Source organism: Giraffa tippelskirchi, chromosome 12 (assembly GCF_054371585.1).
Source record: "Giraffa tippelskirchi isolate mGirTip1 chromosome 12, T2T-mGirTip1v1.2.pri, whole genome shotgun sequence".
NCBI lineage: Eukaryota > Metazoa > Chordata > Mammalia > Artiodactyla > Giraffidae > Giraffa > Giraffa tippelskirchi.
Window position 1 is genome coordinate 52,507,918 of NC_137286.1, and position 24,591 is coordinate 52,532,508.

The following is a 24,591-nucleotide window of genomic DNA, read 5'->3' on the forward strand; positions in this document are numbered from 1 at the left end:
TCTCCTCTGTGCAGCTGGAGGGCACTGGGGTTTGTGGAGAGCTCTTCTCCTGAGTCAGTTTAGTTAGTAACGATGATTAGAGGAGGTTCTGCACTGCCGGGCCCTCTGTGATCTCAGCAAGGACGACAACCTAGCCTGTGTGCACATGGACTTCAGAACTGAGAGAGACGCACTCAGAGGAGTGAAAATTTTGACATACTAGCACAGGGCAATGTTTTTCTGAAATCCTGCAGATTATATCACAGATTTTAAAGTTTTTAAAAGGAACCATTTTTTAAACTTTTTTGGGGGATTAATTTCAAACAATTGAAAAATTTTAAGAGTAAGAGCAGTACAAGGAATGCCTGTATACTGAGACTGACCATTGCGTGCCGTTTTTGCCCTGTTTGCTTTATCATTGTCAGAGTTCTCTTTATATATATTTATGTATACATAGAAGGTAATATTTTTTTCTGAGCCATTTCAGACTAAGATTCATATATCACGGTCTTTCATCCCTAAATACTAAGTGTGTATTTTCTAGGAATAAGGATACTCTCTTTTGTAAGCAAAATACAGTTTTAATGTAAATGGATTTAACATTGCTACAATATCGTTGTCTAATTTAGGTTCCAGTTTGGTCATTCAACTCAACAATGTCGTTTATAATATTTTTCCACCTCCACTACAGAATCCAGTCTCAGGTTAGATATTGTATTAGTTGTCAGGTTTCATTAGTCTGAAGCACTTTCACAGCCTTTCTTTGCTTTTGTGACATTGACACTTTAAGGATTACAGTCTTAGAAGGGACTAACTCCGCTGGAGTCATGTGAGTTAGCATTTTAAAAGCTTAGAGGAGGAAAACATTTTTTGAATTAATTGGCAGCTCTTTATGGTCCAACTCTCACATCTGCACATGACGACTGGAAAAACCATAGTTTTGACTATATGGACCTTTGTTGTCAGAGAGATGTCTCTGCTTTTTAATACTTTGTCTGGGTTTGTCATAGCTTTTCTTCCAAAGAGCAAGCATCTTTTAATTCCATGGCTGTAGTCACTGTCCGCAGTGATTTGGGAGCCCAAGAAAAGAAAAATCTGTCACTGCTTCCACCTTTTTCCCATCTATTTGCCATGAAGTGATGGGACTGGATGTTATGATCTTGGCTTTTGAATGTTGAGTTTTAAGCCAGCTTTTTCACTCTCCTCTTTTACCTTCATTAAGAAGCTCTTTAGTTCCTTTTTGCTTTCTGCCATTAGAGTGGTATCATCTGCAGATCTGAGGTTGTTGATATTTCTCCCAGCAGTCTTGATTCCAGCTTGTGATTCATCCGGTCTGGCACATCTCATGATGTACTCTGCATAGAGGTTAAATAAGCAGGGTGACAACATATAACCAGCATACTCCTTTCCCAAGTCTGAACCAGTCCGCTGTTCCATGTCCAGCTCTAACTTGCCTCTTGCCCTGCATACAGGTTTCTCAGGAGGCAGGTTAGGCAGTCCCCATTCATGCTATCCTCATTTGTGAAATGTTGGGGAGGATTTCTGCTGACTCATTACAGTCCCAGTAGTGTTCAGCTCCACTGAACAGTGGTTCTAGAACTCTCTCTTCCACCTGGAATTTAAAAAATGATTTTCTCTGTAAGTGTTTGAAGTTATTCTCCTGAGATTATAGTTGTTTCTTCCTTTCCAGTGCTGTGAAGTGGAAGTCTGTCACAGTCCTGTGACACAGCAGGAGAGAGAGAGTCCTTGTTAGAATATATATCCTCTTCATTGAGACTTGCTTCTGAAAGCCATCCTCTTTGGGAAAATTGACTGAAAATCAGTGATGTTAAAGCAGCTGTTTCCCTGTTTTCCTTACCTCCCTTCTAAAGTGGAGGAGAAAGGAGTTCCCTTCTCTGAGCTCTTAAAGACAGTTAATTAGGAAGCCTCAGTGGCTCTTGGCCAGATTTTAGGCTTCTTTTATTTTAAAATGGCTTTTGTTCATTCCCTTCTTTATAGTTGTTTAGATTTGATTTTTCCCAGTAAAGAAAAATTGAAAAGAATCCACTTTTTCCCAGTAAAGAAAGAAAACTATACCTAGTTAACTTGTATTCTGACTTTTTCCTATCTATTTATATGGCCTTGAGGCCTCAGTGGTCAAATCTTGGTATTTTTCTCCCCCAGTTCCCCAAATTTTGGCCAAAGTTCCATTGATTCCCATTTAGGGAATCCCACTGATGGCTTCTTAAAACTGGATCTGGCAATTCAAGACTCCTTTAACATGAAAAATATTTTAATCGTGATCTCATATTTGAGACTTCTCTTTGTAGCCCAGCTTATAATGTACAGCTTAGTCAGGGGTCTTCCTCATACAGTCTACATTATTTGAGAAGCCAGCAAACGAGGGGTGGACGTTGGCTTCACCTGTTGGAGAGCCGGGGTTGGGGCGGTAATCTGTTAGTAGTTGATTTGCCCTTTTCACTTCCCCTCTTACACAGAATTAACAGTATTGCTGGTCCTAACTTGCCCCCTCCCCCACTGTTCTTGAAAATTAAGATGAAATTTGAAATAATCCACCAATTTCAGATATACATACATAAAACTCCTTTCAACCTTTTAAGCCTCTTAACTGTTCAGATCCTCCCGGAATGGTCTTCAGTGGGTTCTGTTGAGAGTGGCAGAAATGTGGGTTTGACATACACGAAACCACTTGTTCCCACTGGGCTTGAGTTTCCCTCTATATGGGAAGAAGACTTTGGACCAGTTGATTGGCTAAGTTTTTGTACCTTCTCATATTGGAAGATTCGAAGTCCTCTTGGTTATCTGTACGTCTACAGATCTGCAGTTTAACGGGAAAACTCTCAACATCCATTCTCTCAGTGTCTACTGCCATTTTAGTCTCTAAAATTGTTGAAATGGACCTCGTTAGCTACTCTGATACAACAGTCTCAGTTCCTGGCAGTTATATAAATTACGAATAATACTTGATTGTAGATCTTTCTCATTTCATCTGCTCTCCATTAGGTCTTATGTGCATGTTCTTTCAAGCTTGTTTCCTGTGAAACCACTGCTCTTCAGTTTGACTATGTAAGCTCCTTCTAAGGGGTAAATAAACCGTTCTAGACTTGGCCAAGGAAGGCTAGATCCTTAGGTGCCAGTCTCGCCATTGCTGGAGACATCTCTTTTCCTTTTGGCCGTCACCATCTATTCCTTGGATCCTTTAGAACACATTTATTGTATGACACTCTAGGAAAGGAGAATAGAGCAGGTGCCCAAAGTATGGTTTGCTTTAAAGAGGGAGGGATGGATATTAGGTGATGATAGTAGACCTTAATATTTTACCAGTCAGCTTCCCTAAGCACCCTACCTGTCTGGCAGACTGATAGGATTCATTCTTTGTATCTTTATTTAACAAAGATGTATCTCCACTTGCCTGCCTTTGTGCCAATAGAACTTGAGTAATGTACATGGAAGTGCTCTGTGACCTTTTCATGGAAGGCTTGAGAACGTTTTCTTTCCTGGTGTTCCACTGAATCAAGTGTAGGACTATTTAGAAAGGTTCTTCCACTATTACTTTGACTTATTTTCCCATGAAGAATATTGACTTGACTTTGCAGTTTGCAGTTAGCATAACCTCATTTTCTCTACGGAGACTCAGAGGCACAATGATAATTGTTTTGTTTGGAGAGAAACCCTAAACCCAGGTTCTTGCCTATTGAGTTTTTTGTTTCCCTAGATGTTTCATGACAAGTTGCTATTATGTGTGTTCCTTCCTTCTTCCCTGCAGGTGAGAAATGAGCTGAGTTCCTGTGATTTCTTTTGTGGTCTTCAAGTAAACTTCAAAAACTTGGGGGATAGCAGGGCACCTGTAGGGTATGGCTCTCCCACGTCATCTGTGATCCTGATGAGCAAAAGAACACCTACTGTATTTAGTGATTATTAAAACTACTTCATTAGCTGGACAGGTTAATTAGTAGGTGGTAGGTTTATCATTAATAACATAATTTTAAGGATTGTTTAATCAACATATTCTGAACATGTTAAAATAGCTAGTGTAGTACTCAGAGAACTCTCTCAATAGTATCAGCATCATCTGAATTTGGTAACATTCAGATTTTTAGGCCTCACATTAGACCTCCTGAATCAAAAACTGGCTGTGGTGCAGAAATCTCTTTCAGCAAACCCTTTATATAGTTCTGATCCATACTAAAATTTGAAAACCTCTGATCTAGTATATATTATAGCTTCAGTCTGGTCAATGATAGTAGTAAATAGAATATTAGAGAATTGGCAACATTTTTTTTTTTCAGAGCAAATAGTTAAAAAAAATAATACAGCGTTAGCTTCCTTTATCATTTATTTTGATACCGGATACAAAATAGGAATAGATATTACACATCCCAGGCAGGAGCACAACAAAAATTGGGAGCTAAAACAAATCTTTTAGCATAATATCTAAAATATACATGTTCTGCCTTTTTTGGCTCTTCTGCTTGAAATTGGTTTTGTCAGATTCTTCAAGTGAAATGATCTTGAGGAACTCTTTTAGAAAAAAAAAATTTTTGCTTTGCTTTTGATCACAGAGGAAAATGGAAACGGGAGCTCTCAGAAGATGAACAGGAGCAAGGCACCAGTGCAGAGAGCGAACCAGAGCAAACAGTGAGAGCCAGAAGACCTGTCCCCAGAAGGTGCAGTGTTTGCTTGAACGTCTCTGCCTCTGGTTGAGCTTAGTCTGTGTTAGGTTGAGGAGGAGGATGGAATGCTGGCACGAGGGCCTTCATTGATGAGGTGCAGTGTGTTGTGTCTCTGGATTCCGAATGCCTGGTTAACTTCTTGCCTGTCTGCATCATTCGCAAATAATTAGATGACTGAGCTATTGATGGATTTTGTGTGTTTGCACTGTACATAGCTAGAGAGTGAATCTTGCTGTTTCGTATTCCAGGTGGACTGGTTACGAGGAACAAATATATCTTCCACTCTTAAAAAAAAGCTCTGTGTATTTGACCAGGGTACAGATTCTTATGGGGAGAACTAATTTTTCCTACGCTTAATTGGCTGATTGAAACATACTCGGCTGTTTACTACCTGTTCGTATGATCTACATGACATTAAGCAGAGAATCTGTCCAGAGATGGAAGTAGGTGGAGGTGGGAGGAAACTGGTAATTTCTGATCAGACAGATGGCAACAAAAGGTACTGGTGATGAGGGGAGGAAGACAGGAGGCAGCGAGGCCCCAGAAAGATTTTTCTCCTTGCAGTATTAGGATGGGGTTGGCAAATGTTGTCTTTGGGCCAAATCCCACTCCCCACCTATTTTTATGTGGCCTGTGAGCTCAATATAGCTTGTTTTTAAAAAGTTTTTTTGATGTGGACAGTTTTTAAAGTCTTTATTGAATTTGTTATAGTATTGCTTCTGTTTTATGCTTTGGTATTTTTTGACCACAAGGCATGTGGGATCCTAGCTCCCCGACCAGGGTTCTGCATTGGAAGGCAAAGTCCAACCATTGGACTACTGGAGAATCCCTCAGTGTAGCTTCTGGTGAACTTTTGTAGTTTCGTGATAAGGAACACTAAAATTTGAACCCTAATTAAGTGAAATGCTATCCCTTCAAAAAGAATTCTGTTCTTCTCATTTGTAGATATTGTATCACAAAAAATATGCTTGATCATTATTGTTTTATTTTGAATTTTTTCAGTAAAATATTTGTTGAAATTTATTTTCTCTTGTTACATAAGTACCTATGTGTTAGCCTTAACTTTGTCTCTTGTCTGAGAAAGTGAAAAATATTTATCCTCTGTCCGTTTACAGCAGAAATATTTGTCTGTCCCTGGCTTAGAATGTTGTACCTGCCCCCTCACCTTCCATCCCTGTAGGGAGATTCAATAGTAAGTGTTGTCTCCTTTCATCTGAGCTTCAGCTCTCAGCCCTGGAATCCACTCCAGTTCTGTCTGCTAGATTTTACCCATCTTTTATTGACTCTCTGGTCATCTGTCCATGAAGTGTTGGTTATTGCAAGGATGAGAGAGAGAGATGGCTGTGACTGTGAGTTCTGTCACGGTCTCTCCTCTCGCCTTCTCACCACTGCTGGAGTACTTGAGGGTTTCTTTGAGAGAGAGATGGCTGTGAATGTGAGTTCTGTCACCGTCTCTCTCCTCTCGCCTTCTCACCACTGCTGGAGTGCTTGAGGGTCTCTTCGTGAGAGCGCCTAGTCTGTGGCTCTCAGTCTTGGCTGCAGGGGAGGCACCGCCTGCAGAGGGCCGATCTCAGCTGTGCCCGTGCTCTGTGGCAGAGCACAGTCTCAGGTAGTCTCCGAGGTGTCTTTTATGTGCATGGAAGAAAAAATCAGTGTAGTTATTTCTTGTCCTTTACTTCCTTTATACAGATGATAACATTCCATGCATCTTCTCCTGCACTTTTCTTTCATTATCTCTCTCGGAAATATTTCCTTACCAATGCACAGAAAACTCCTCCCTCCATTTTTTTTTTTTTTATGGTTGCATGGTATTCTGTTTTCAGACCCTGATGCTGGGAACGATTGAAGGCGAAAGGAGAATGGGGTGACAGAGGATGAGATGGTTAGATAGCATCACTGATTCAAGGGACATGAATTTCAGCAAACTCGGGAGATACTGGAAGACAGAGGAGCCTGGTGGGCTGCAGTCCATGGGCTGCAGAAAAGTCAGGTGTAACTTAGTGACTGAACAACAATAACAAGTATTCTGTTCATTGAACTAGTTCCCACTTGATGACCATTCAGTTTTTCTAATCTTTTGTTATTGCAAATACCACAGTGAATAGTTTACTGTTCTGTATCAGTTTATATCTGTTTCTTTCTTTTACTTAGTCCCGGAAGTAAAATTGTTACATTAGTAACTTTGCTAGGTATTTCCAAGTTGCCCAGAAGAGAGCTGTCATCAGCAACATGCTGTGTATGTATTTTTATGTCAGGTGGTCCTGAGGAACCGGTGAGAATTGTTGCCCGAGAACCCATAGTGCAGTCCTCCCTTCATCCTTGCCAGGAATGGGTCCCAGGACCCTGTGTTAAATAGATGCCAGAATCTGCGGATGCTCAGGTCCCTTCCTTATATGAAATGCTGTACTGTTGTACTGCCGTGTAGACTAGGCCTCTCCTCCCATGTACGTGGCTCAGAGGGTAAAGCGGTCTGCCTGCAATGCGGGAGACCTGGGTTCGATCCCTGGGTCAGGGGAAAGATCCCCTGGAGAAGGAAATGGCAATCCACTCCGGTATTCTTGCTTGGAAAATCCCATGGATGGAGAAGCCTGTAGACTACTGTCTATGGTAGGCTACAGTCTATGGGGTCGCAAAGAGCCGGACATGACTGAACGACTTCATTCCTACTCCCATGTACTTTTAATCATCTGTTGATTACTTTTAATACCTGCTGCAATGTTAATACTATGTAAACAGCTACTAATGGTCAACAGTTTCAAAATTTGCATTTGGGAACTTTGTGGACTTTTCCCCCCCAGATAAATTTTTTTTTTTAAATAAATTTATTTATTTTAGTTGGGGGCTAATTACTTTACAATATTGTAGTAGTTTTTGCCATACATTGATATGAATTAGCCACCAAATAAATTTTTGATCCATGGTTGGTTGAGTCTGTAGATGTGGAACCTGCAGTTACAGTGGACTGACGAACTCTCCTATAAATGACTGGAGGGTATTGGCAGTAGAACCACTTTCATATTTCTAGTGAAGCAGATTTCTCATGAACTAGAGTCTCACGGAACAGGACCTAGGAATATTCATGTCTTAACATTCCCTTGGTTAATCTCTATGATAAGCCCTGCTCTGGGAAGTACAGTTATACAGATTTGAAGTAGACACCAAATGATAAAGTAAGGACTTGGCCATTTTTCCTTTTCTCATTTTAGAACAGTGCCCAAACCTCGTGTTAAAAAGCAACCTAAGACTCAGCGTGGAAAGAGGAAAAAGCAAGACTCTTCTGACGATGAGGATGAAGATGATGAAGCTCCCAAAAGGCAGACGCGCCGCAGAGCAGCTAAAAATGTGAGGTAGGTGACGTCCCGGAAGGGTTTCATTAGTTAGTGAAAGAAAGGGAAAGTGAAGTCGCTCAGTCGTGTCCGACTCTTTGGGACCCCGTGGACTGTAGCCTACCAGGATCCTCAGTCCATGGGATTTTCCAGGCAAGAATACTGGAGTGGGTTGCCATTTCCTTCTCCAGGGGATCTTCCCGACCCAGGGATCAAACCTGGGTCTTCTGCATTGTAGGCAGACGCTTTACCGTCTGAGCTACCAGGGAAGCCAGGTAATAGTGTAACTGGCTAGAGCTTGGTTTTAATAAGTCCAGGATCAGGCATTTGACAGGTGAAAATAATGACCTGTGTCGTGAGATTGTATTCAGAAAGGTTCTTTCAAAAAGAATGGTCCTGGCCAATAGGAAAATGGAAATATTAGTGATAACTCATACCAAGCCTTCATTCCTATGAAGAGAACTACTTCAATCCAAGATCACGTTTCCTTGAGTGGTAGTGGCATTATTTTCATTTCACACCATTCTTTGGGGCTTCCCTGGCGGTCTAGTGGTTGAGAATCCATGAGTCTATGCATGGGGTGTGGGTTCGATTCCTGGTTGGGGAAGTAAGGCCCCACATGCCCTGTGGTATGGCCAAGAAAATAACAAAAATATAAGTATAACACTGTTTTTTAGGAAAGACATTTGGATTGCAGTCTTACTTTTGAATTGCACTTTCAATCACATAAATTCCTTTGAGTTTCAGCTTATATAGTGCTGGGCTTCCCTTGTAGCTCATCTAGTAAAGAATCTGCCTGCAATGTGGAAGACCTGGGTTTGATCCCTGGGTTTGGAAGATCCCCTGGAGAAGGAAAAGGCTACCCACTCCAGTATTCTGGCCTGGAGAATTCCCTGTACTGTATAGTCCATGGGCTCGCAAACAGTCGGACACGACTGAGCGACTTTCACTTTTGCTTTCTTTATATAATGTTTCTTGGATGTAATAATCTTATCAAGGTTATGATAGTGTATGAAGCATTAATAGAAAATGAAATAAAGGAATAGATATAAAACAGTCAGGGCATTTAATTTCATTTTAGAGGGTACATAGTTTTCTTTTGGTTTACTTAAAGATGGTGAAGCTGAATCCTGAAGTTATTAATAACCTGCTCAATGAATCCAGTTAATGATTTGAAAGCTAAGACTAGGCTTTGAATATATTAATATGTAGCTTAGCTGCATCCAGCATTGTGTTTTTCGCTTTTGTAACTCCCAAACCCTTTGTTGTTAATATAATATATGGTGGAAAGTTATATTTTGATATTTTTAGTACCAGGAAGCATGCTCAGTGACTTGAAGACTTAAATTTCATATTCTTGTTATTGGGAGACAAAATACAGGGTTGATGCATTAATCTTAGAACCAGTTTTTTCATTAGGCAATTTTTTTCATTATGCATTTTCTTTCTTTGTAGTTGTTTCCTTGTTTATACAAGTAATGATGTCATTAAAAAATGAGAACATAAGAATGTCCTTGTAGTTTTCTGTGTCTTGCTTACAAAAATCACTTTATTCAGTTTTTATTTTGAAATATGAGTTAGCCTTCCTGCAGCTGCCTATGAACATGCAATAATAGTTTAAGCAGGAACAAAAAATGAACTTTGAGCCCACTTTATCGTGGCTGATCTGCAAAACACCATGTTGGAGCCAAAAGGGTTGTCCTAATGATCTTACGTATGGTGAATTTGGATCTGAAAAGATAGTTTCTTATTTATTCGGCATTATTCCTTATGCAGTTATAAAGAAGACGATGACTTTGAGACGGACTCAGATGACCTCATTGAAATGACTGGAGAAGGAGTTGATGAACAGCAGGATAATAGTGAAACTATTGAAAAGGTCTTAGATTCAAGGCTGGGAAAGAAAGGAGGTATGCAAAGACAGTACTTCATTCTTGCTACAGGTGGCAACAAGTGTTAGGGCAGGGAATGCAAATATTTAAGTAGGAATGGATTTAAGGATCATTGTTGCCTCAGGCACAAGGAACAGCTTACTTTTTTCTGACTTTCTTAATTCCACCTTGACCAGGGACCCTTCCCTGTGGCCTTTGCTTTTAGCTCCTTGAGTTACTTCTGCTTCTCTTCTGTTTCTGCTTGAATGCTTCCTCTTCCTTGTCCATCTCCTTAGCCTGCTTCTTGGGTTGCTTCAGGGGCTTCTTGCCACCTTTGCGGCTAGACGTGGTTCCTGCTGCCACTTCCCTGCCATTGGAAGCTGGCAAATTACTTTTTCTCTCTGCTCAGAAAGGCCCAAATTTTATGTATTTAGCCTGAGTTAGTAGGGACCAAAACAAAAGGATATTGCTGTTCCATTTTTATTGTGTTTGGACACAAAGATTTCTTTGATTTCACCAGCAAATTTTAGAATATTTAAATGGGAAAAATTCAGTTTGCATCTTGAAAATGTTTGAAATTGCTGGGCATGTTCATTCTGTATTGTTTGTGAATTTCTGCATATTTGAAGACAAAGGATTTTGGTACTTCATCCGAAAAGAGGCTCTTTAGACAGTGGTGTATTTGGGAAGCTTTTCAGGGTCTGGTTTCATAGACTTCTTAAAATTTAACTGAATCTTTTTGCAGCCACTGGAGCTTCTACTACAGTATATGCAGTCGAAGCTAATGGAGACCCTAGTAGTGACTTTGACCCTGAAAAGGATGAAGGCGAAGTCCAGTACCTCATCAAGTGGAAGGGCTGGTCATATATCCACAGCACATGGGAGAGTGAAGAGTCCTTACAGCAACAGAAAGTGAAGGGTCTGAAAAAACTAGAGAACTTCAAGAAGAAGGAGGATGAAATCAAGCAATGGTACATTGCCTGTCCTGGATTAAAGAAATACATTTGCAGCCTGGGGGAAGGGAGGGTTTTTAAATAGTCCATGGAGAACATGACTGTCTAGAATATCAAATTCTGCCTCTGTCACCTGAATGAACGTGGAGGCATCCATGGTTACCTTTTATAAAACTGTGACCTGAAGATAATACATATTTTTGTGTATAGCCAGGAAGTCTGTAGAGTTTAATAATAGCAGCTAGTTTATGGGGCGTCTTTCAGACCTGATCTCGTCGTCAGTCCTCACAGTAACCTTGTGAGATTGTACAGAGTGTTATTTGTTGGCAGAGGGAGCTCCAGAGCAGCTCTGCGGGCCCCGGATTGGGACTCTGGCAGCCTGAGTCCAAGGCTCATGTCCTTAAGCACCTTGTTACGTTCTCTGGTTGTGCTGACGTAGCCTGGATGTCAGTTTAGTGTTCTAGAACTCTCTGGGATATGGTATACTTAAAACTAATCTTGGTTTTACAGTTTACAGAAATGATGTGACAGGAATGTCCTGAAACTGTGACCGCCTTGTGGTTTTTAGCTTACGTACAGCTTGGAACATGTCAGGTTGTATGAGAAACGTGGGGTCACAATACACACACCCCTAAACTGACTAATAAATAAGATGTGTAAGTTCCCCCTGGAGACACACATTTCAGTATCATGTGATCAGGTTATTTAGTGTTAGGAATAGGGACAAATGGGTTCTAATTCCTGTTTTATTACTGTGCAGAATATGCTATTTTAGTAAATCAGATACTTTTTTTCTTTGAGTCAAAAACGAAAATATATATCCCTGAGGTATGGATAGTTTGTAAAGCAATTATTAGAATTTTAAAAGTCCTTGAAAGTTATAGTAGTATTTAATTTCAATTTGCTGGTGTTGTTTTATAACTGAGAATAATTGGTTTTCTAAAAATGTCACATTTAATCACTCCTAAAGCCCATCATATATGAAAAAAAAGACATCTTTTATAAATCTGAAAGAATTGTATTGGCCTTGTCTGTTAAGATCTATGAATTTATCACAGATCACATGAATTCATCACACAAAGTAGTTATTTTTAGGTTTCTTTATAAACAGGCCACATCAGCAAGAACAACTGGTATGTCCTCTAAGTCTGCGGTTTCATTGTTTTGTGCAAGTCCTACATGTTTTTCTTAAAATCTCTGGCCTAATTATTAGCACAGGATTACTAAGGGGACATAAGAAAGTAAAGACTGAGTTTCCTTTCCTGTTTTGACTTTGCATTGATAGATGAGTATGGATTCTCTGGATCTAACTAGTATGTACTTTTCCTGTTTGACTTCTGACCAGGTTAGGGAAGGTTTCTCCTGAAGATGTGGAATATTTCAACTGCCAACAAGAGCTGGCCTCGGAGCTGAACAAACAGTATCAGATCGTAGAAAGAGTAATAGGTAAGTACATGGAAACTCATTTAAGCAGTGTTGGAGTTCCAGGAATAAAGGAACTTTCTCTTTTGAGAGTAATGTATGGATATTAAAAAATGCATTTTTGCAGGTGTGATTTTGGAGAATAGTCAGATGCCTAGATTTATTTTGAAGGAAAACCTAACAAGACTTGCTGGTAGATTTGGAGATGGGGGAAGACAGAAGTGGCAAGGGTGGTGCCAGTATTCTTGACCTGAGCAAACAGGAGATTGGAGGTACCATTTACTGAAATAGCAAGATGAAGGGAAGAGAAATCAAGAGCTTAGTTTGTCAGTTTAATATACTTCGCAGTCATCTAAGTGGATAGTATTGTGAAGGCTGTAGAGTATGTGAATCTAGAGTTTAGAACTCTCTTAGCTGGAGATTGAAACTTGAGAATTTATCTGTGTGTAGATAGTATTTAAAACCTCAGGTTTAATGAGATCATCAAGAAATGTATACATGGTGAGAGCAGAAGTCTGAGGGCATTCCAGCTTTTGGAAGTCAGGAAGAAACCAGCAGAGGAGAGTGAGAAAGGACCGCCGGTGAGATGGCAGCCAGGGGGTGGGCGTGCAAGGCGCCAGGTGATTCACGTGGCTTGGGCAGCAGGTGGTGTTGCCAGTCAGGGAGGACTGGGACTTGGTCCTCAGCTTGGCAGTAGGCCTGGCACTGGGGAGATGAATCCATGGGGTGGTGGGGGTGCAGGCGGAGAGCGGGGAGACAAAATGGGGCCAGACAGGGTCGTGAGAACAGCACGGCTGTCTCTCTTTATTTTTTTAAGATGTGAGATAGTAGAGTATATTTGTACTCTTCCTCACAGGACCTAAAATGTCACTGTCTTCTTGGTTTTGGTGATAACTTACCTAATTTTCCATTTATTTAGCTGTGAAGACAAGCAAATCTACACTGGGTCAAACAGACTTTCCAGGTAAGTGACAGATCTTGTTTATAAATATTGTCTAAGAGCAATTCATGCTTTGCCATGTGGTGTTGCCTTGGTTACACATAAAACAGAATGTCACCCCTCTCCTTTAATTGGCAGTTGCTGATCTGTAAATTTTTGTATGTGAAATAGCTCACAGCCGGAAGCCGGCCCCTTCCAACGAACCTGAGTACCTATGCAAGTGGATGGGACTGCCCTATTCAGAGTGCAGCTGGGAAGACGAAGCCTTGATCGGAAAGAAATTTCAGAGCTGCATCGACAGCTTCCACAGTCGCAACAACTCAAAAACCATCCCCACAAGAGAATGCAAGGTGTGCTGACTGCTGGCTTTTGAATTTTCAGGGGAAAGGAGTATTGCTGAAAAGGTCTGGCCACACACATAGATGTTGGGAAGAGAAAAGACAACAGAAGTAAAGGACAATTCTCATGTTGAAGTGGAAGAAGATGACCTAATCTTGCTATCAGAGGAAACTCATGAAAACGGGAGAGGAGGATGTGTTGTATAATGGCTTTACTGACTGGTTTCATCTTATTATTTACACAACTAGATATATCTAGTTCAGAGATGTTGTGGAGACTCCTTGAAAGAATTAAAGCACTTTAAAGAGAAGTGGCGGGAAAGGGAAGTGTCTCTGAATTCTACAAAAGACAAGGATCTGTATAGGCTTTCTTATTTGCCAGGCTGGCTGTACAGATGCTTGTCTTTTGTTGGTATTTATTCCCTGTATAAAGTGGAATACTTGGGTCCTCAGTAATAAAAGTATATGTAAGACATGGCCTCTTTGTCTAAGAAGCTGTCATTCAGATTCATGGCACCAAACCTGTATCTGTGAAAAGCAGTATGTCACTGAAGGTCAGTGAGTGTGATGATATGTCCAGAGGTAGAAGTCAGTGAGCCGCAGGGATCATTGAAGGGATTTTAAAACTAGAGGAAGTTGTGGTACATGAAGTGCCCTACCCTTGAAGAATAGATTGAGCTGGTTAGACAGACAAAAGGAGGCCCAGGTTATTGCCCTCTCGTGAAAGATGCTAAGAGAAAGATGTTCTTGTAATGTAGTTGGGGGACCACCAGGCCTTGGGGTTGGAAGAGGGAGGTGATATTATTGACAAATCAAAGTGTGTATGTCTTGAATACCTTGAAGGATATGTTGACTTTATCCTGTGGGTATTGATAAGCCTACCCTCTTGAGCAGAGCAGCAGGCCGGAAACAGTATTTCATTTAGAAAGCTTAATTAACGACTGTGTGTTGGAGACTCCAGAGTAAGTAGTTGTTAAAGCCAGAAGGCCCCACCAGGAAGATGTAGAATAAGCCCCTGAAGGGACAGTTGGTGTGAGGATGAGGGAAGTAGCAGCGTTTGAGGGGTCAGATGGGAGAAGCTTTGTGGGGAGACTTGGTGGGAGCGGACAGCTGGATTTCCAGTGGGAGTGAGTGAGGCATCGGATCCTATTGACTGCCAACTGCTCACAGAGGAGAGCTGAAACAAACAATAATTACCTTATCAAACACTTTATTAGGATGACACTTCTTAATAGGGCACTCATTCCAGAGAGTGCTCATCTTCAGAGAAATGCTCCCTGCAAAAAAGGCTTTTGTGGGCAAATCACTTTGGGACGCACTCCTGAATGAGCTTCTCCTGTAAGCTGATGGCATCCACAAGCATGGTAGACTCTGAAAAGTCATGAGCCATGGGATGTATGTAACTTTTTAACCCAGTGTTTCCCAAACTGATTTGGCCGTAGAATCCACATTTTGTGCAAACCATAGAGACATGGCTTTACTAGACTGCCAAATCTTCACAGCTCTGGAGGTGAGAGCAGCATCTATCTTTTCCTTCAGAAAGCCAGACTCACAGAGTTGGGGCTTCAAGGGAGGAGGGGTGCATTTCAGAATGTACAAATGCTGTTATGGTAGCATAGACAGACTTTCCCAGAGGCATTATTTTGGGCTGTTTATAGAGGAAGATAACACCAAGAGGAAAATAGGTGACTCACTGCCCTACTGTAGAGATGATGCTGTTTAAACAGTAAGTGCTGTTTAATGATGTTCACAAACTTACTTCAGGAAAGAAGCAATAACTAACATAATCTCGGGTCGCAGTCTGGCTTTGGGGATGTAGACAACGATGCAGGAACTCATGGTGGGTTGGGTGTGGTTGGTGAAACAGATGTGAAATTTCAATTCTCATGCTTTAGTGTAGAGTGCAGAAATCATGGCTAGCATTTTAACATATGAACAGGAAGAAGGTTTTCTTCACACCTGGTCTTTGTTCAATTCTGCATTTCAGGCCCTGAAGCAGAGACCACGGTTTGTGGCTTTAAAGAAACAGCCGGCATATTTAGGAGGAGAGAATCTGGAGCTCCGAGATTATCAGCTGGAAGGTCTCAACTGGCTTGGTCACTCCTGGTGCAAGTAGGTAGAAGACTGTGTCTGAGGTTTTCTCACTGTTTCTGGCTGTTTAAGGTTGTTAGATGCAAAGAATTACTCCTTTTTATTCCCTTCTTCAGGGGATCTTCCCAACCCAGGGATTGAACTTGGGTCTTCTGCATTGCAGGCAGATTCTTTACCATCTGAGCCACCAGGGAAGCCCCATTGTATATTATTATTGTTCTTTGTCACTATGTCGTGTCCAACTCTTTTGTGATACCAGGCTCTTCTGTCCATGAGATTTTCTAGAATTCTGGAGTGGGTTGCAATTTCCTTCTCTTGGGGATCATCCTGACCCCGAGGTCGAACCCATGTCTCCTGGATTGGCAAGTGTATTCTTACCACTGAGCACAAGGGAAGTCCATTGTATATTATAGAAAAAAAATTCATATATATATATGTGTGTGTATATATATATATGATTAAGAGAAATCACTTCTGGGAATTTTCCTGTATGTGTAATTACGACTTTAGCCTGAAGTAAAAAGTACTTTGTTATTTAGTTATTGGGAGGGTAATAGCCAGCGACCTGTGTCATACTATGTTATTCGTGAGCACAAATAGCAAGGTAACTTGCCCAAATCTTTGGTGTGGAAGGAATTATTCTAAGATGAGAGAAGATCTCTAATTTACATACTGGTGCTAAAGAGTCTTGTGATTCCCCGCTCCCCAGTTGCTATACACGCCATCCCATTTAGAGAAACTTTTCTGACGATTGAACTTATGAAATTATCCTTCACTTTTTGTAATAAAATTACCATAGTCTTGGGGAAAAAGAAAAGAGATGAAACAATGAGGTTTAAAGGTACTGTGAGACTGTACTCATGAATTTTATTTACCAAATTCAATTGCAGATTCAAGTATTCCCTAATTACTGTGCATTAGGAACCCATGTAGGCCTTGAGAATTTAATAGTGAACCAAGACAAGACAGGATTTCCCTGTCCTCATAGAACATACAGGGTGAAAACTACCTTTTTTAACCCCCTCAAGGCGTTTTATTTGCACATATGTGTTATATCCCTTGAAAAAGAATCCAAAGGTTTCCCCTCCTGTTTTCATCTTGCTTCTTTATGGTCCATGGAGCCCACTGAGGTTGTTGGTACAATGAAACCAAACTGACGGGACAGGAGCAGGTCATTCTGCCATTTCTCTAAATCTTTCAGTTGCGCATCAAATCTGGGGCTGGTCACTCCACACTTACATGTAGCCTGCCTGTGAGGTTCTCAACAATTTTTACAGTCCAGTGATCATCGATTTCAAATTTGCCAGCATAACCATACTTCATCATTGTGGTTGGAAACCTGACAGTGGCTTTGGAGTGTGGCCCAGTAGGCACCTGGCGTGTGCCGCTCTTCTCCGCATTGTTGGTATTCTTGAGAGCATCAGCCAGGACCTTCATGTGCGCCATTAAGGCGGCACGGAGAGTGGCAGAGAAAGGGGAAGTACCTTATGTCAGTCTACACATTCCATCCCCAAATGTAAACTCTTAATTTCATCAGGATTTTGTGGCAAAGCAAGAATTCTTATTTCAGAATAGGACTACAGCTTGAAAGCAAAGATAAATGAACTTCTTTTCTCAATGCTGAAAAGATGGCTTTTCATTACAGAGATGCATTTATGTGACTTTCCCAGTTGAGCCATCTGTTTTTTGTCTTGTTAAAATTTATATAATATTTAACATTCAATGTGAGAAACAAAGATCTTGAGGAGGTTCAATTTCTTTGACAATGGAGGTCTGAGGTAACTACTGTTCTCGATTGCTGGAAAATTATTTTTGTTTCAGAGAATAGTCAGATGTGACCTTCCTAAGGGACACTTATAAGCTAAGTGGAGCCTTAGAAGTTGTGTAGCTAACCCTCTTGCTTTATACTTCAGGGCTCTTAGGAGCCCTCGTCCAGAGTCACACCCTGTAGAGTCTTTAAACTCATTAATTCAGAATCAGTTGAAAAAGGCCCAGTTTAGCTACTCGGCCCTGGTTGTGGGAACCTTGCATTAAGTAACATGCTGTTTTGGTCTAGTTCCAGAAAAACAGGCAGACCAATCCAAACCTCCTTTCATGTGTATAAATGGACAGTGGCAGTTTGCTAGGGAGAGGAAATGTGGGAGAAAATTAACCTTGTTTCCTCCCCAGTGCTGTGAAAAGGTGAGAGAAATACGAGGGAAATCACTCAAAGGGATGTCTTCTTAGTGAATTAAATGTCTTGTTTTTCTAATCAGTTAGTTGTGTTTAACTTGAATATTAGTTTTTGTTCTCTCTGGTCCACTGATTAAGTGTGTATTATACATATGTAAATCTCCCGTGGGCCTTAGGAAGCATCACTACGAACAAAGCTAGTGGAGGTGTTGGAATTCCAGTTGAGCTATATCAAATCCTGAAAGATGATGCTGTGAAAGTGCTGCACTCGGTATGTCAGCAAATTTGGAAAACTCAGCAGTGGCCATAGGACTGGAAAAGGTCAGTTTTCGTTCCAATCCCAAAGAAAGGCAATGCCAAAGAATGCTCAAACTACCGCACAATTGCACTCATCTCACACTCTAGTAATATAATGCTCAAAATTCTCCAAGCCAGGCTTCAACAATACATGAACCGTACCAGATGTTCAAGCTGGTTTTAGAAAAGGCAGAGGAACCACAGATCAAATTGCCAACATCTGCCGGATCATTGAAAAAGCAAGAGAGTTCCAGAAAAACGTCTATTTCTGCTTTATTGACTATGCCAAAGCCTTTGACTGTGTGGATCACAGTAAACTGTGGAAAATTCTGAAAGAGATGGGAATACCAGACCACCTGACCAGCCTCTTGAGAAATCTGTATGCAGGTGAGGAAGCAACAGTTAGAACTGGACATGGAACAATAGACTGGTTCCAAATAGGAAAAGAAGTGCGTCAAGCCTGTATATTGTCACCCTGCTTATTTAACTTATATGCAGAGTACATCATGAGAAACGCTGGGCTGGATAAAGCACCAGCTGGAACCCCAAGATTGCCAGGAGAAATATCAATAACGTCAGATATGCAGATGACATCACCCTTATGGCAGAAAGTGAAGAAGAACTAAAGAGCCTCTTGATGAAAGTGAAAGAGGAGAGTGAAAAATTTGGCTTAAAGCTCAACATTCAGAAAACTAAGATCATGGCATCTGGTCCCATCACTTCATGGGAAATAGATGGGGAAACAGTGGAAACAGTGGCAGACTTTATTTTTGGGGGCTCCACAATCACTGCAGATGGTGATTGCAGCCATGAAATTAAAAGACGCTTACTCCTTGGAAGGAAAGTTATCTCCAACCTAGACAGCATATTAAAAAGCAGAGACATTACTTTGCCAACAAAGGTCCGTCTAGTCAAGGCTGTGGTTTTTCCTGTGGTCATATATGGATGTGAGAGTTGGACTATAAAGAAAGCTGAGCACTGCAGAATTGATGCTTTTGAACTGTGCTGTTGGAGAAGACTCTTGAGAGTCCCTTGGACTGCAAGGAGATCCAACCAGTCCAGCCTAAAGGAGATCAGTCCTGAATGTTCATTGGAAGGACTGATGCTAAAGCTGAAAACTCTAATACTCTGCCCACCTGATGCAAAGAACTGACTCATTGGAAGAGACCCTGATGCTGGGAAAGATTGAAGACAGGAGGAGAAGGGGACGACAGAGGATGAGATGGTTGGATGGCATCACCAACTCAATGGACATGAGTTTGAGTAAACTCCAGGAGTTGGTGATGGACAGGGAAGCCTGGCATGCTGCAGTCCATGGGGTTGCAAAGAGTCGGACATGATTGGGCGACTGAGCTGAAATCTCCCGTGGCCTGATTTTCAAGAACCTTTTAATATTTTCAACCTCGTGGCATATATGCATCCCTGGTTTCCTGCCAAATGGACTCTTTTCTATTTCCAGAACATACTTCCTAACTGGCTATTTTTTTAAGTTTAAATTAGCTCAAATTAATTAAAGTTTTTTCCTAGTATCTGAACAGTCCTTTCCTATTAGCATCCTGTTGAAATCCTGCCTGTCTCCTAGAGCCGTGTTTCTCGAAGTGTGGTCCAAGGAGTATACCCGTATTACAGTGTATCCAGAAGTGCTTGTTAACAATACAGAGTCCTGAGCCCTTTTCCAGATATTCTGATTCAGCAGGTCTGGGGTGGGATTCAGAGATTTGATCTGCAGCCTACCCCTGCTAGACACTAGTATGTTTAAACAAGCTCTGCACCTGCGGCGTATAGGTCTGGAGAGGAGTGATTATAGCATTAAACAGCCCAGTGGCGAGCAGTGGAATGGTGGGCAGTTTGAACAAGGGCCCATGACTGTCACGCTGTAGGGCTCACCAGCAGTGTGGTAGCCCGTCTGCCTCTGCTTTCTGTATTGGTGGAGCCCACGGTCATGTGCTTGTATACACCACTATTACAAACCTGCCTTCTCTGTTATAAGAGGTAGATGGAAAAGACCAAAATGCAAGATAAAGGACATAATCTAAACAGGCTCTTACAGTAATCCAGACCTCTATTATACTTAGATTACTTGTTACCCGGCTGTCTTCTCACGTAGGAGACTTGATTGCAGAGGAGAGGAAAGACATTTAAGTCTCAAAACCCATGTCTTGCTGAGGGATATCGTGAGGCCTTGATGCCTCTACTGTTTGTGCATGTACTGTTTTGTTTGTTTTTTTGTGTGTGAACTGATGATCTTTTTGTTTTTATCTTTTTCTTTTTGCAGAAGTAACAGTGTAATCCTTGCTGATGAAATGGGCCTAGGAAAGACCATCCAGACCATATCATTCCTCTCCTACCTGTTCCACCAACACCAGCTGTATGGCCCCTTTCTTATAGTCGTCCCTTTATCCACCCTCACCTCATGGCAGAGGGAGTTTGAAATCTGGGCACCAGAGATTAACGTAGTGGTTTACATAGGTGACCTGATGAGCAGAAATACGGTGTGTAAACAAAAAGAATTGGGATAGAATCTGTGTTATAAATGTATTTTGGAAATTGACCTAAAGCTATTATAGTCTTTAGTAAAATTGTGATTCTGACACTGTGCTATGCCCCTGATATTGGGAGATTTCTGTATCACAAAAATACAATTCTGATTGTCTTAAAAATGTATGCTTACTTTGTAAAGAAAAACAACAGCAATACATGAATGGGAATCCTAATTGGATTGCAGTATTAAGTTTTTCTTCTTTCTTTCCTCTGTACTTTCAAGACCACTTTATTTACAAAGGATTATGCAATAGAGTTTATGCCTTATGAAATGTTAATAGTATTTGACAGAGATATTACTGAAAATAATTTAGTTCTTAGAGTTTGTTTCCTAACTTAAAAAATGGGGCAGTTGTATAACTTATAAGAAAGGAATAAAAGGACAGTGAGCTATTTCAGAGCAGCAGACATGAGAATTTGTCTGATACCAAAGTTAACTTGAGCATCAGGAACTTGGAACACATGGGCTTAAGTTTATCTTTGTTTGACAAATCTTTTCTTGATAACGAGTAACCTTTTTTAAGGTACTATGTGCCAGGCCCTGTGCTGGGTGCGTCACAAATATTACCTGTAATCCTTACGACAGTCTAAAGTAGATGATATTCTTTCCAATCAACTGATGAAGAAAATTGACTCTGAGAGGTTAACACTTGTCTTCAGGCCAGTTGGGATGTGGCAGAGCTGGGGTTGGGACAACGATGTGTCCAATCCCAGACCTGGGCTTTTTCACCACTGTTGGAATAAACTGTTTCTAGGGAGTTGCTTATAATCAGAGCAAGCCACTGGGAATCCTCAAACCTTTTAGAGAGATGTTCTCACCGTGTATTATTGTGCTAATTCAGGTTTATTTTTATTAGATATTTTCATTGAAATTGCCTAACCTAAACTCTGGCAGATTTCATTGCTCTAATTTTGAGTTTCTAAATATATAATAGTTCCTCAGTTTGTTAATCCATCCGTTAACCATTAAAAAAGAAAATCTAGATTATGCAGAATTGCTTCAAACACTACTGCACTGAAAGGTGAGGACAAAGAAACTGGACTCTAATTAATTGTGGAGTCAGGGACATTTTCTTTTCTTCCCAGTACTCATTTTCTTTGTTCTTTCTTCCCACTTGATGGTGATTTTCTCAAGCTCTCCTTGATCCATTTTCCATTCCTAACTTGATAACCAAACTGTAGGAGCTTTGTCATGGGCCATTGTGCTTGCTGGGAGTCCAGTTACATACTTCATACTTTTGTATGAATGTGTTAGTTTTTATGTTTCTTTGCATTGATGTTATTTTCATTCCTATTAGGTTGTATTTTTATCCTGTAAGCCTCCCTTTCCTTCTTCTTGGGAGCCACATCTTATTGCTAAATGATTAATGAAATTTCTGACCAAGTCAGAAGTTGGAATTTGTTTTATTTACTAATAAAAGTATGCCCTACCCGAAGAATAATCAAATTATATTTCCTTAAGAAAATTCTCATTCTGGAAGATCTCTAGATAAAGTTCAAGTCACTAGGGTTTAATTGCTCATGAGATGCATTTTTTTCTCAAATGTATTCGGGGTAGGGGAATAGGGAGAGAAGACGATTTGAATTCTGGCAGTAAAGTTTTTACTGCTCAGTAATAGATCTTTTAATTCTAACTTGTATTGCTCTGTACTTTGGTTGCTTAGATCAGTTTAGAATGTATAAAGTATTCATTAAGTTCTAATTTAGATTTAATTTTTTATTTGGCATATTTTGATGCATCTGTCATAAGACTTGGTGGTGATATAGAAATCTTAAAGTAGAAATTGTGTCTTAATTTCTATTTTCTCTTATAGATACGAGAATATGAATGGATTCACTCTCAGACCAAAAGGCTAAAGTTCAATGCACTTATAACAACATATGAGATCCTCTTAAAAGATAAGGTGTGTAATTGGTAACCCAAGAGTGTGACTTGTCCAAAGGGTGTGATCTGTGCCTCCCCCTTGCCATGTTATTTTTCTGTTTTTATTTAAAAAAGCAAACAAATGAAGAACAGAAAATCCATGAAGAATATTAAGGTTATATATATTAAAAAAACCCAGAACCTTACAGTTAAAGGGGACCTTAGGTCACCTAAGCCAATTGAATAAGACAGGATGAAAGGGTATTGAGGCTCATAACTGACAGGAGGTTCTGGTCAGTCATTGGAAACTGGTCTTGAGTGCCTCTCAGGCATCTGCCATCTTATTGTTAAGCACTTCTCCAGAACAGATGTTATAAATGGTCTCTGAAGAGGACAGAAAAATGAAGCTCTTTAAATTATCGCCTTTCTGCAGTTACTATGAAATGTATGTGCCAACTGATCCCATTGATGATGATAGGTGTAAACAGGTTCAGCTTGGTGGCTCTTGGTGTTTCTGTGCTTCAGGGTCGGGCTGGAGAATAGGCAGAGAAGAATCTTAATTAAGGAGAGACTGCGAAATCATGAGTTTTTGTTTTTGTGTTGTTTTTGCCCAGCATACCAGTTTTTGTGTTTTCGCTTTGAGGCATGCAGCAATATCTAAAAGACCCCACCTTGGTTTTAGAGGATGACCTGCTCTTTTGAGTTAACACCAGTCTGGCAACTAACAGAATAAACAGAACAGTCTTACATACTTTTAAGTCAGTGAAGAATAAATGTTTCTATGTAAACCTTTGTGATGGTATTTGTACAGAGATAATCAACACTTGAGAGTATTTTGGGGTTCCCTTCTGACCTGGTGGCTCCTTCTGTTTTGTTTTTACTTTAGACTGTGCTGGGCAGTATTAACTGGGCCTTTCTGGGAGTGGATGAAGCCCATCGGTTGAAGAATGATGACTCTTTATTGTATAAAACTCTGATTGATTTCAAGTCCAACCATAGGCTCCTGATTACGGGGACCCCTCTTCAGAATTCCCTCAAAGAGCTCTGGTCCTTGCTGCACTTTATTATGCCGGAGAAGTAAGCTCTTTCCTGTGTATTTCAAAAGATGCTAGAATGTCGGAAATGCCAATGCTTTTTAATTTTTTTAGCAGACCTTAGGGAAAACAGATGGCATGGTTTGGGGAAAGCAAAGCATTGAACTGAGGCAGCAATAAAAGTGTAAAATGTTTTATAACAAATGATAGAAAGCTCAGAAATCAGTCTGTTAAGGAAGAAAGCATATTGTCTACCAAGCATTTGAATTGTTTAATGCTTTGGAGGAAATAATTGATAAATAGAAAACATTTCAGACCTTCTCCTGGTGGCTATAAGGTCATCAATATAATTGGAATGAAGTATACAAGGTATACAATCTGATAATAAAATAGCTTAAATCTAAGCTTTTGATAATGAAAGCATCAACTTTGGATTTGTTAAAATTACCTTATTAAGGAATTGTGGGATGTCTTTACTGAAAAGATTTTTGTGGGAGAGATGGTATGCACGTTTCATAAAACTTAAAATTATCCAATGGTGTTTGATGATACTTGAAATCTAAATTGTTACCCTAATGTGGAATACCCTACTTAGGCTGACCCATCTTAGCATTTTCTTCACCACTGATTATGCTCCAGCCATTCTGGCTATCTTTTGGTTCCTTTAACATGCCAAGCATTGCTATTCTTTTCTTTTTTTATTTTATTATTGTTTTTAATTGATTGATGATTGGCTTATGATGTTGGTTTGATTTCTGTCACACATCAACATGAACTAGCCATAGGTGTACACACGTCCCCTCCCTCTCGCACCTCCGTCCCACCTCTCGCCCCATCCCAGCCCTCTAGGTTGTCACAGACCCCCAGTTTGAGTTCCTGAGTCATACAGCACATTCCCATTGGCCATCTATCTCCATACGTTAGTGTAAATGCCTCCATGCTGCTCTCTGCATTCATCCCACCCTCTCCTCCCTCCCCCACCCTTGTCCATAAATCTGTGCTCTGTGTCTGCGTCTCCACTGCTGCTCTATGAACAGGTTCATCAGTACCATCCTTGTAGATTCCGGGTTTATGTGTTAATATACCATAT

The 24,591-nt window shown here is 40.5% G+C and overlaps 1 protein-coding gene across 13 annotated transcripts in view; it reads left to right on the top strand.

The window, feature by feature from the left end:
• The window catches only part of CHD2 (chromodomain helicase DNA binding protein 2), a 113,640-nt gene that overhangs the window by 26,611 nt on the left and 62,438 nt on the right, over positions 1–24,591 (top strand). For 7 of the 13 annotated variants that reach the window (XM_081550382.1, XM_081550385.1, XM_081550387.1 and 4 more), the window contains 10 exons: positions 7,859–7,999; positions 9,755–9,888; positions 10,595–10,820; positions 12,148–12,248; positions 13,144–13,188; positions 13,336–13,514; positions 15,490–15,614; positions 20,338–20,554; positions 22,418–22,507; positions 23,354–23,544. In XM_081550382.1, the coding sequence (XP_081406508.1) occupies positions 7,859–7,999; positions 9,755–9,888; positions 10,595–10,820; positions 12,148–12,248; positions 13,144–13,188; positions 13,336–13,514; positions 15,490–15,614; positions 20,338–20,554; positions 22,418–22,507; positions 23,354–23,544 (1,449 nt within the window). Of the gene's footprint in view, positions 1–4,541; positions 4,647–7,858; positions 8,000–9,754; positions 9,889–10,594; positions 10,821–12,147; positions 12,249–13,143; positions 13,189–13,335; positions 13,515–15,489; positions 15,619–20,337; positions 20,555–22,417; positions 22,508–23,353; positions 23,545–24,591 lie in introns of those variants that run through there. The other 6 variants (XR_014071334.1, XM_081550380.1, XM_081550383.1 and 3 more) reach the window with 2 other exon arrangements.